At 34.5% G+C, this 13,753-nt stretch overlaps 1 protein-coding gene across 3 annotated transcripts in view; it reads right to left on the bottom strand.

Moving 5' to 3' along the window:
* Positions 1–13,753, bottom strand: part of LOC127446743 (ephrin type-A receptor 3-like) — a 168,008-nt gene that overhangs the window by 66,357 nt on the left and 87,898 nt on the right. For all 3 annotated transcript variants that reach the window (XM_051707911.1, XM_051707910.1, XM_051707912.1), the window contains exon 5: positions 3,709–4,044. In XM_051707911.1, coding sequence (XP_051563871.1) covers positions 3,709–4,044 — 336 coding nt within the window. The remainder of the gene's footprint in view (positions 1–3,708; positions 4,045–13,753) is intronic.

Below are 13,753 nucleotides of genomic sequence, written 5' to 3'. Positions count from 1 at the left end.
CTATTGACAATAAATAAAACAAATGACCTTAAAGGATAGTTCACCCAAAAATTTAAATTACTTCATCATTTACTCACCCTCATGCCATCCCAGATGTGTATGACTTTCTTTCTTCTGCTGAACACAAAGATTTTTAGAAGAATATTTCAGCTCTGTAGGTCCATACAATGCAAGTGAATTGTGACCAGACCTTTGAAAGTCCAAAAAGCACATTGAGGCAGCATAAAAGAAATCTATACGACTCCAGAGGTTAAAGCCATGTCTTCAGAAAAGATATGATAGGTGAGGGTGAGAAACAGATCAACAAATAAGTATTTTTTTTTATTATAAATTCTCCTCCCTGCCCAGTAGGTGGTGATATGCACAGAGAATGCAAATCGCCAAAAAACAAAAGAAGAAGACCTGTTAGAGAGAAGAGCGCTTAGGAAGGCTGTTTGAAAGTGGAGATTTGCAGGAAAAAAGGACTTAAATATTGATCTGTTTCTCACCCACACCTATCATATCACTTCTGAAGACATGGTTTTAACCACTGAAGTCTTATGGATTACTTTTGTGGTGCCTTTATGTGCAAAGTTTTGTTCATCATTCACCTGCATTGTATAGATATACAGAGCTGAAATATTCTTCAAAAAATCTTCATTTGTGTTAAGCAGAAGAAATAAAGTCATGCACATCTTGAATGGCATGAGGGTGAGTAAATGATGCGATAAATTTCATCTTTGCGTGAATTATCCTTTTAATTTTTAAACAATAAAACTGGAATGGAATGTAATTTAATATTTTTACATTTTCTCCAGACCCCCTCTCTGAGACAAAACTGAAGGACTAGAAAAGAGAAGCATTAAATCCATATTTACTGCCCACTAATCGGTCACCTCAAGGTATCCTTGTCTGACAAAAACTCCTTTAATAGACCAGAGCTGTGAGCTGGTAACACAAGCACAGCTTAAACAAACAACAAAATCTGGCAGTTACGACCTGGGTGAGTCCTACTATCAGTTTTTGATAAATTCCTTGAAAAAAAGTAATCCACTACAAAATTTGAATTACTTATCAAAATAGAAATCTGATTACTGATTATTTAATTGAAAAAGTAATGCAACTACTAATTACTTTACTTTTAAGGTACTTTGAAGTCAGTAACTTTACATTTCAAGAATATAAAATGTTGCACTACTTTTGACTAAAAAAGTAATTAGATTGTAGTAACTTATTACTATGTAATTTGTAACATTTTCATTACCTTATCAGATATGTCTTAACATTTTTAAAGATGGAAAACATATTAGATTTCTTTGATCACAATATCAAAATTGAAAATTAAAAAGCTGTCATTTTTTTCTCTCTCTCTCTCTTTAATTTAAATGTTTAAAACAAAACATGTTTAAAGGGAATACTATTCTTATTAATAATCAATTATAGATTTTTACTATGTCCTGAATATCACTCTCCATCCCCTTAAACTTAACAAAAATCTTATTTAATGACATTATCATCTTTCAAGTAGTGACATAATGTTTGGTCGGGAAACAACAATACAAACAACACTACGTATTAGCAATGGATTTTATGAATTCTGTGATTTCTTTTTGGTATTAGTTGGTTTGTCTCACACTAAAACATATATTTTTTTGGTTTAATTACTGAACATAATAATATAAAAATTGCAAGCTAACTCTCAATCCCTAACTTAGCATGGCTAACTTTAGCTCTTTCTTTCCGTCCGGTTTTGTTCTAACCAGTTCATTTACTTTCGTTGTGTAAATTATCAATTCATAATGAAATGAAAGTTTAAATGTCTGATCTTGACCAGAGCATATATCTGAAAGTCTAGCAAAGTAGAAAGTATTGTTGTGCTCAAACAAAGTTTAATTATTTCAGGTGTGTTGAGAGAAAAAATGAAGAAAAAAAAATCACAAAAAGGAAAAAGGTCTAACAGAAATACATTTTTAAAGTTGCATGTCTAAAGATGTCATTGCAAGATGTCATGTTTGTTGCAACAATTATGTTCATTTTTTGAAGTTAAAGAGTTCAAAAGATACTACATAACAGGAATGACTTACCAATTTTACTTAATAATAAAATGACCTATTAATCTGATTAATCAATGAGGCAATAACGAAACAGAGTTGATATTCAGTACATTAAGGCCTGTACCAGTGTTATTCTGAAAGAAGATGCCTTGAGCGTTCCTCCACATATAAATCAGCATCTGCTCTTCAGCGGAAGATAAAAGATTTGCAGAGTGAAATCGCAATCCTCTCACAATGACAGTAAAGATTTTATGAGGTCTCAGGCAAAGTCAACTGCTCCCTGTGGTAAAAGGGTGCAAACCTATCAATCCTTAGCCTTTGAACCTCTAGTAGTCCAAGTCATCTTCTGACTACTATTTCATGACACCAAACCCCAAAGCCCTGTAAGCTGTGGACCAAAGCCTACTCTAAATCACCCACCAGGCCCTGCACCTATCACTCTACATACAACACAGAACTGACAGGGGCCTGAGCCCCCTAGGACTAGAGAACAGATAAACTAGTCTGCACAGAGGAAGCTCACTTGGAATGGGAGGCAGATGGCCCTGCGTTCAGCATCCCTGTGCTTTAGTAACCTGAGGAATCATGACCTTCATGCTAGAGCCGTGAGCTTTACTTGAGACCAGCACCTGCAGAATGATATGTTCACAGACAGCTGTGATAGCGCAGGATGGATCATGGGTGGGTGGGGAAGAGGAACAGGCTTGCAGAGGCATTAAACAGATCTTTTCTTCCTTCCAAATGGAATTTTGAGCTTTGCTGCACATCACTGAGATGAAACTGAATTGTCTTTATAAATGTGTCTCAACCGATCCAAAGGAACCATAAACACATTTTGCTCAATCAATGGAAATCTTTGACAACATTTGTCTTTTGAGGTATTTTTTTTTTTAATTATTATTTTTTTAATAAAGTGTATTTCTTGTGAATATTGTGCCAATACCCTATTAGATGCATCCAGGAGAATGGATAGCTCACCCAAAAATGTTTATTCTGTCATGATGTACTCACCCTAATGTCATTCTAAATCCATATGACTTCCTATCTTTTGTGGACCATAGTTTTGAGGAATATTATGGTCGCTGTTTTCCATATAATAAAATTCAATGGGGACTGGGTCTGTCAAGCTCCAAAATTATAAAACAAGCACCATAAACGTATCACAAAAGCAGTTCATAAGTCTTTTGCAGTCATGTGATAGCTTTGTTTAAGGAACAGACTGAAATTTGAGACTTTATTCACTGATAATCTTTTCCTTCGCCAAAGCTCTATAATGGACTACAACAGTCATATGAACTACAAAAATGGTGTGTCAATACCATTTGGCCTCATATGGTGTCATTGCAGCCATTGGTTTCCACATGTCTCTTTGCACGTCTAATGGCTAGTTTGATTTAAGAACTGCAGGTAAGGGGAAGATTTTCAGTGAATAACAACTTAAATTTCAGTCTGATCCTCACACAAAAGCCATCGTATAGCTTAAAAGGAATTGGAATTTAGGTTCAGTCTTCATTTTCATTATATTCTTCAACAATTCACCTTTTGTGTCCATGAAAAATAAAGTCATATGAATTTAGAACAAATTACTCACAAGGTGAGTAAATGATGACAGAATTTTCATTTTTCGGGCAAACTATTCTTTTAAGCACAGGATCTGCTGGGATGAGAGTCTCACCTGCTTGGTTGGTAGTAATGATAACTGCAGCATACTGGCGGTGTGTGGGTGCCTGGGAGGACACTCCGTTTTGTGCCTCAATCTCAAAGGTGTAGTTGGTGTGCGCCAGGAGGTCCACCATGGTTACTGTGGTGTTAGTGAGGCCGGACGCACGGGGCAGGAAGCGCACAGCCCCTCGGCAGGGTTCGCACTGCCTCTGACCTGGCCAGCATCGCTTACACACCACATTAAATGTCACATCCTTCCTGCCTCCGGTGTCAGCAGGCCAGTTCCAGTCCAGAATCACTGACGTCTCATTAATGACTGAGATCACATTGCGTGGGGCAGATGGCGGGCCTGATGAAAGGAGACAGATGACACAATATTTAAAAATCAGCTTGTCAAGCCATAAAAATAACACAACACAAAATCTATTTGAGAAGTACTGAAATGTATGCAACACTGACACTGTGAACTAATAATAAAGTATGTTTACTTTAAAGGGATAGTTCACCATTCACTTTCATTACATGGAAGAAAAAAAAAAGATGCAATGAAAGTGGATGGTGACTGAGGGCTGCCTAACATCTCATTTGGTGTTCCACTGAAAAATATAAAGTCATTCAGGTTTGGAAAAACATGAAAGTAATTAAATGAGGCTTTTCATTTTTGGGTGAACTAATCTTTTAAAGGAATGTTCTGGGTTCAATACAGGTTATGCTTTATTAACAGCATTTTTTTGACATATATATTTTTTTTAGTCATGGTTACAATAACATACAATAGACGTCCATGGGGCCAGCATTCTGGAGTGTTTTAAAGCAGAAATGTGAAGCAGGTATTTTTGTTAAAGCACTTATTCAAAGCACTTATTCAGTAAAACCCTGTTTATTATTTGACCTGTTAAGCAGTCTAAACTGTATTTTTGAGGTGGGACTACATTTGTAGGAGGATACACTTCTGGTCATATGTTACCTGTGTTATTCCTGTGGGTGGAGTTTGAAACATTTAAACAGTGCTTTACAGATAGGCTAGTTACAATGTGCCACATACTATTCTAGTATTGTGCAAAAGTTACCAGATTTACTGGCATTGCTTTGCCATGACAACAAAGTAAAAAGGTTGAATACACCTTTGCATAGACAAGGTTAATAGGTGATTCTATTGCAATAGTCTGATGTTAACATGTATAATGTTTAACCTCTTCAACTCTGCGGATATCAAGGACTCCAATAGGGGGCGCTATGTCGCAAAAAAGTTTATGCTTAAAATGTTCAAGTCTCCGAATACATAATTCAGGCATATGTGGTATCGCTTAAAGGCTTAGAATCTGAACTTTCATAGATAACCATCACTTCTGCTTTTATGCCACATAAAATATCAAAATAAGGCCTGATTTACGTTGTAAATCAGCGCCACCTAGAGGTCATGTGGTAGAATTATTAATATGAATATAAAAGTCTTTCAAATAGAACTTATATAGACAAATCATATATCAAATGAAAGCTCTGAATGAATGAATATGCAGTCCAGCAGCAAAAGCAAGCTAAACAAATCATCGGAATATGTTATCGACTATTGATGATAAAATGTTATATATCATCGCAAAGTGTAGATTTCTAATGACACCTAGATTGAGATTCTAGTCCACTCAGAGGCCGAGATATGGGATTGGTGCATGGGGGATTCTGAAAGAATAAGACCGACTTTTGGCAATTAGTCCAAAGTCTATGTAAACAGCAAGCTTTTAAATTTGAGTGTGAAAAATTGAAGGCGGCAGCCCAAAAATGCCCAAGAATTGAAATTTTAAGTGGCTACTCACGTGAAACAGTGTGTATACCAATGTTTATTACCATTGTAAGTGCTTTACTGTGACCATTAGTTTTGCTTTTTATAACAAACTGAGAGATGAGTTAAAATTATTTTCTAAAATTGTTTATAATGAACATTATGCCACAAATGCTGTTGAAAGACCTTAACTTGTTGTGAATCTGAAACATTACTTTTGGAAATATGGGTATTCTCATCAAAGTAATTAGATATTGATAGATAGGGAATTTAGAAAGACATGTCCTTCCCTTTGTTAAAATGTTGGCAAAGTATTACATTGGATATTGGATATGTGTCCTCACTGGATAGTTATATTAACTTTTGAAGATTGTCTCGATTAAAAAAAAAAAAAAAAAGGTCTGCACAGCAAGCTGTTATTTGAATAAGTGACAGACTTCTCAGATTAAAGTAAGGAGATAGACACTAGTTTAAAGCCAGACCTCAAAAGTAGTATTATATTGCACATATTTTCAGAATATTTTGAGAATTTAATATCAGCTACAATTACACTAACCAAAATTGCTCCTAGATCTGCTTTAAAATAGTGGTGAGAGAAGAAATTGAGGATGCAATGTTGGCTTGCTTTGATTTGACATGAATTCACACACAGAAGCCCTGAAAAGTTTCCTGGCTTTTGAACGTGAGAATAATTTTGACAGGCATTTTGTCAGGGAGAGAGAAAAAGAGAGAGATAGGATTTGATACTACATTACAAGGAATAGAACATTACATAAAGGAATCTCGCCCACAAACACTCCCTGGAACATTCCTGAACACTCCCTGTTGCTTTCCCTTGATTCTGACACAACGATAAATCAGATGTTTAGCTTCAAGGTCAAGTACAGGATTCACCACACTAGCCTTTTTAAAAGAATTGACCGCAATCCTTAGAGGAATAGTTCATGAAAATTTTGTCATCATGTGCACTGTCATGTTCTTACAAACTCATGCTTTCTTCCGTGAAACACAAAAGGAGATCTAAGGAAGAATGTTGTATAGTGATTTATACTGCCTATTATGCTTCTTAAAGAATCAACTGTATTCTGTATGGCGTTCATTCAACTCATGCGCACATTTTTAATCATGCAAGCCATACGATAGCTTTGTGTAAGAAACAAAGTCAAACAAAATGTAAGTTGTTTCACTGAAAATCTTCTCCTCCGCCATAGCTCATTTGCGGTCACGTGACATGCAAGAACCAATATTGTTTGCCGTCAGTTATTGTCAAACTTAGCACAATGTATCTAAAAGCACCAAGAAATGAAAAAGAAAAAGAGCAGCTTAAAATTCTGGCCAAATGTAATTGTGGAAGAAAGAAAATAATACAGTAAACGATGATACATTTTCATTTTTTTTTAACGACCCTTTAACTATTTTAAAGTAAAATGCATTTTCCATTTTACAACAAATCCTTGATCTTTCCTTTATAAAATAATGCGTACCATAAAAAAGGAGGTTTTCAGTGTCAGTAAAGATAAAAAAGGCATTAATGTGACTCAGTTTCCAAAGGCAGAGGCATAAACCAAGCTCTTGTTTTATAGCATGGAGGAAAAGTAGTTATATGTCACTGAGTGACATCTTTGCCAGAGCAAGGCCTCCTTTGATCCTGACATATAATAGAAATCACAGTGAGCCAGGTAATGTTAACAGACTGGCTCTCCTGTTAGTGGGAAGATGTGAGGTGTGCCAGAGTAAGCCATCCATAACATGGACACAGTCTGACAAGTGGCCCATGGAAGTGTGACTACAGCCTTCGTTATTACTGCAGACTCAAACAGCCACCACCACAACATGACAAACCCTATGGCCATGAAATTCAGCCTGTGTCATACAGGAAATGTTTGCATTGGACAGGGATACTCAGTGGCCCGTTCTATGTCTGTACTACAAGTGAACGATGCAATGCCACAAATTAGAGTGCTCCTGTTTATTATGATTGCACTTATCTACAATGCAAACAACACTGCACATTTCTACAATGACAGCAAGCAATGTGACAAATGCAGAAAACTAGATGTATGTTCCCATAATGACCAACAATTTTGCCTACACTCCAAGTGCTTATAATGCAAAAGATTTTGTCATGCTGCGCCACGTCGCTCACTTTCAGTGGAGACCGGGCGTAAAATAATTCAACAATCCACTCAAGTCTGTGTGTTACAGGGACTTTATCATTAATAAGGGGTGTACTTAGGCATGGCGCAATGTGGGGTGCCTAAACTCCCCTTTACTCTGGTAAATTCACTGTAACGCACAGACTTGAGTGGCTTTTTGGTTCTTTAAAATGGCGGCAACAGAAATATGATCAATAAATGGTTACATTTACAGTATTATAAATAATAATCTTTAAAAAAAACAAATATCCTACCAAGTAATATAGTTCATTATCCTAACTGTAGGTTGATTTTGGTTACCAAGCAATGCAGCAAACTTGGCACATTAATATAGAATGTGCAGTCACAGGTGTGGGTTTATGCTGAGTTCCATTCAAGTCAGATGTGGGATATTCCTACTTGAGATCTCCAATCTCCGACCATAAAGGCATTCCATTGCCAGATGCTCCAAAAGAGATGTGCAAGGAAACAAAACTGCAATGCTCCCGTAAGCTTAGCAGGTGTTCTGTCACCAGAGATGTCCTAGCAACCCAATTGATAAACAATGCTGCAGCACTAGCATTTGTGCTAAAGGTGTACAATTATCAAAAGAGTGTATAATTTACCATGTTTTTAACACCTGTCTTTGCTAATGTTTGTTAAACAAGATTTAATATATGTAACGTTGGAACTGTGACTCATTTATCGATATTATTTAATAAAAATGAATGTTTATCATTTATTCTGTGCATCTCCCTTGGTGCCAACATGTCTGTGTGACATCACAAACCTGCATCTCGGTGAAATCAGAGTTGGAATTCCGACTTCAAGTGGTGTTCCATTGCACTTTTCCAAGTAGGAAGTTGGAAAATCCGACTTTCCGAGTTGAATGGAATGCAGCATTATAGTAGAGGTCTGCTACCAGACCCTGCTGGGTTTCGGGTTGTGTTAGGTACGTTTTTCAAGCATAACTTTGGGTTCAGGTCAGGTTTGCATTTGCAAATAATGAAAAAAATAAATACAAATAAAATAAAATCGTACTATGAATATTATTATTAATATGTTGATAATATATTTTATGAAATATTGGCTACATTTAATTAATATACAATGTTTTTTTTTTTTTTTTTTTTTTTTTTAACATAACTTGTAATCTAACTTTGTATGTTTACTGTTACTATATTGTTACAAATGTTGTCTACAATTATTCTGTAAAATACAGCCTATTGCATTTACTTGTTTGGAAAATAAATTATAAAGAGAGTGAACAATTTCAGGTTCCGGTCAGGTTCAGGCTTCAAATTTGAGAATACCGGTCAGGTCGGGTCACAAAAAGTCTCGGGTACAAGCAGGTTCGGGCTGTAACTTAATGCCCGCGCAGACCTCTAATTTACAGTCATGTTACACGCCTCCAAACGTGCATTTCAATCGTTTTATAACTTTGACATTTTTTATTTTTATTTCATTTAATTGTTAACTGAATTTTTTTCTAAATGCTCATTTTTTATTATTATTTATTTAGTTATTTAATCAGGGACAATACACATTAATAATACAAAAGAAATGTAAAATGTGCCAGATTTAGCCAAATTGGCTAATTTTCATCTGTAGTCCCTATGCAGGTTGATGTTATAATAACCGAATAAAAAAACACAAAACAAATTTGTCATTACACAAATACAAAACTACCATACCAGAATCTCTACAAATGCTCACAATTTTGATTTGACAGCAACCTAGAGAAAACACAACAACTTGTTATATGTTTTACTTCTTTTAGTTCTGTTGGAAGTCTATTCCATTCATGGGTTCCTCTAAAAACAAATGATAACTGGCCAAAGGTACTTCTTCTCAATGGTGTATTACAATCATCCCTTATACCCGCTCTTGTGTACCATCCTGTTATTTGATATACATAATCCTTAAAAACTGGTGGAGCAAAACCAAATAAAATCTTAAAAACAAGTTCTAAGTCAGCAAATTTAATCAAATGTTCCCAGCTCAAAAAAGAATACTTAGTTAAAACACTATAATGATGAAAACTGTTTGGCTTTTTATCTAAAACCTTAAGAGCTTGCTTATAAACAGTCTCAGCTGGCTTTAAAATAGACTTACAAGTTTGTGTCCATGTAGTCATACAGTATGTGATATGTGGAAGAATCATGGAATTCATAAATAACACTGCTGCCTCTTTAGTCAAACTGTTTCTGATAAATCTAAAATTGACTAAATTAAATTTCCCTGTGTTAACAAATTTCTTCACATGTTTTTTTAAAAGAAAGCTGAGAATCTATTATTATTCCTAAGTATTTAAATTAATTTACTACCTCAAGCTTATGTACCTGGACAAACACTTCTGCTTTTACATCATGAAATACCCTTTTGGTAAAAAACATACAAACTGTTTTCTTGACATTAAGACGTAAGCATGATTTAGTAAGCCATTGTGAAACCCGATCCATCGCAGAAGTCAATTTCTGTGCAGCCTGTTGCTGACTTTTTGCATGCACATACAAAACAACATCATCAGCATACATCTGGCAAACAACATCTGAGGGACAGACATTTGGTAAATCTTTTACATACATACTGAACAACACCGGACCTAATATAGATCCTTGTGGAACTCCAATATTAGAATCAAAATATTCTTATGTTGTATTTATAACTCTTACACATTGTTTCCTATTTTCCAAATAAGATTTGAACCACATAATGGTATCAGCTGAGAAATTAAAATTAGATAACCTCGAAAGCAAAATATCATGATTTACAGTATCATTTTTAAATCCAAAAATACAGCACCAACCACACCTCCACTATCCATCTTTGATTTTACATTTTCCTGCATAAAACAATTTGCAGTTTCTGTAGAGTATTTTTTCCTGAAACTAACTTGCATAGGTTGTAGATGAAATGCACCATTATTAAGATATGTATCTACTTGTTCTGCCACCCATATCTCAGCAACTTTACACATTACTGGAAGAATACTTATTGGTCTATAATTGCTAATTTCTACATAATTTCCAGATTTATAGATTGGTGTAATTACTCCAAATTTCCATGCAGTAGGGAATTTCCTTGTGTTATAGATCAGTTAATAACCTGAGATAAAGGACCTATGATTGATTCCTTATAAGTAAAAAAAAAATAAAAAAAAAAGAATCTAATCCATATTTATCTCTAGCTCTAGAATTTTTGAGAGAACTAATTATTTTATCAACTTTTATATCAGACACCTGCTTAAGAGTAAATATGGGTAAAGCAGTATTTGCTCGTTTGATACATTGAGTCTCTATACAGAGAGACTTAGTAACAGCACTTATTGTATCCACAACGTAATTATTAAAAGTATTTGCTATCGTGCCATGATCATAGATACGTTTTCCTTCCAACTCAAGTTCTATATTTTTCACTGGTTTTTTATAATTTCCTGTTAAATTTCACTGATTTTCCCATATCAATTTGTATTTCCTTTTCCCTCCTCTATTATAGAAATATAATTTCACTTATTACTTTATTTCTTAATTTATTGAAATTTCGCTTCTCGTATTCCAATCTAGATTTGAGAAACTGTTTCAATGCATCGTCTCTTTGTTTCATAAGTGACCAAATATTTTCATTTAACCAAGGTAAACAATTTTGTTTTCTAGGTCTACTTTTAATATGTCTCATAAAACTATCTGTAGTATTTTGAATAATATCCATTAAAACATTTGCATCCATTTCAGTACAATTATAAGAAAGATGTTCTGTCCAGTTTATATCTTCTAGTGCCTTTCTTAGGTGATTGAATTCACTTTTTGGTGTTCTAAAATTACATGTTGTTCTAGTTATAGCCTGATAACCAAACCTTTTCTTTGACAGTTTTCTTACTATAAGTGTGAAATTATGATCAGGCAGCCCTGTGATCATATTAAAACACTTTACTCTATGATCAAGTTTATTGCTAAACATTAAGTCAATTTGTGTTTCTAGTTATTTCATATAATAACAATGTAGTTGTTATTATTGCACATTTAATTAGTAATCAGATCAATCCGCAAAAAGTTTCACAATTCAATAAGTAATACTACATTTTGATATAACAAAGCATCAGAATATACAAATATTGTCATCACTGATTTGTGTTAGGGGAAATTCAAACTGTGTGTGTTCCATTTAGAGATAACAATGCCCAAATGTCCAAAGAGCTTGGAAGCAAAACAGGACAATTTAACACAAATAGACTGATTCCTAAACTCATATGTGTGTTTAATGTTAAATTATATTAAATTTAAGTTACAGTACATGCTAATTCATGTTCACCACATTGTGGAAAAAATTAAATGGGTCTTTTAAAGGAATAGTTCACCCTCATGTCATCCCAGATGTGTATGACTTTCTTTCTTCTGCTGAACACAAAGATTTTTAGAAGAATATATCAGCTCTGTAGGTCCATATAATGCAAGTGAATGGTGACCAGAACTTTGAAAGTCCAAAAACTACATAAAGGCAGCATAAAAGTAATCCAGATGACTCCAGTGGTTTAATCCATATCTTCAGAAGCGATATGATAGATGTGGGTGAGAAACAGATCAATATTTAAGTCCTTTTTTTCACTTTCACATTCGTGAAAGTGGATATTTATAGTAAAAAAGGATTTAAATATGTATCTGTTTCTCATCCATAGTAATTGCGTCATTTCAGAAGATATATATTAAACCACTGGAGTCACATGGATTACTTTTATGCTGTCTTTCTGTGATTTTAGAGCTTGAAAGGTTTGATCACCATTCACTTGCATTGAAATAATATATTCTCCTAAAAATGTCAATTTGTGTTCAGCATAAGAAAGAAAGTCATTCACATCTGGCATGGCATGAAAGCAAGTTAATGATGAGAGAATATTCATTTTTGGGTGAACTGTCCCTTTAAGGGCTGACCATCATACTCTGATGAATGAAGTGATACAAATATGATGCTGTCTGAAACATTGCATTAATTGTTTCTTACTGCACATTTTTGAGTAAAACCAAATCAAATATCACTACAATTACCAGGTTATTTTACTCACTGGCCCCTGGTCACCCTACCTTTTCTAAAAGTGGCCCCCAACTACATATATTGAGTATCTCTGGAATAGAGTTTGATAAGTGGCACAATTATATAACATGTTTGCTGTTGGCATTTTCCTCACGTCATAGATTTACACCACAGAATATCGGCTTTATTAGGTCATAAAAAGGAGACAGGCAGAAATAAACAAGCCCATTTATACGTACTAAAAAACAGGCATAAATATGTATGCCTTTGAAGCATTCAACGGTGATTAAATGCTGACCTTTTCTGACACAACATATAATGCAACATAAACTGTAAATTTTCCAAAGCAATAATTTGCAACAACTAAGCACGTAACACAACTATGACCTGAATTATATGGAAGTATATTACACGCAAAACAGATATGCTGCAAATCTATGTGAAAAACATCTCTGAAGAACTCTAAATGACCTTCAGCAATTATTGCAGATAATATCGCGCATCTTCTTCCTTCAATTGCAGTTCCACTCTCAGATCTGCGCTTAATTGTATCTGTACTTGAATCTGAACAGATACTATCAAGATAAATGTATAAACTCCAGGCAGGAGTGTACTCAGAAATTATAATTAAGTGAAAGTATGGATACTGAGTGAAAATTTTACTCAATTAAAAGTCCAAGTATCTAGTCAAAAACACTTGAGTGTAAGTAAAAAAGTATTCACATTAAATTGTACTTAAGTATTAAAAAAGTAACTTTTTTCCTAGCTAGAATGAAATCAAGAGAGGAGATTGTGTGAGAGGATGTTGTTAAATTTGATTGCTTTGTTAAGTCGCTTTTTTGCTGTCTCTGATGACTGTCATATTTCTCCCCCAGTGGCATTCACAACCTGGTCAAAGAATCATGTTACAATAACAATAATTTTTGCAAAATGATTTTTATGTGGCCTGTTGTACATAACACGGCAATTTCCTGGTGAAATGAACACTAGAGGCGCTAAAACAACAATGACTTTTATCCCCGTTCACTCAAATCACGAGTAAAACGGCAGATTAGCAGTTCATAAACATAAACTTTTCGCTCTGTTCCTCACACAATGCTATCTTATGACATATA

The sequence above is a fragment of the Myxocyprinus asiaticus genome, chromosome 10, assembly GCF_019703515.2.
Source record: "Myxocyprinus asiaticus isolate MX2 ecotype Aquarium Trade chromosome 10, UBuf_Myxa_2, whole genome shotgun sequence".
In the NCBI taxonomy this organism is placed as follows: domain Eukaryota; kingdom Metazoa; phylum Chordata; class Actinopteri; order Cypriniformes; family Catostomidae; genus Myxocyprinus; species Myxocyprinus asiaticus.
Note: the sequence above shows the minus strand (reverse complement) of the source record. Positions and strands in the feature narration are given on the sequence as shown.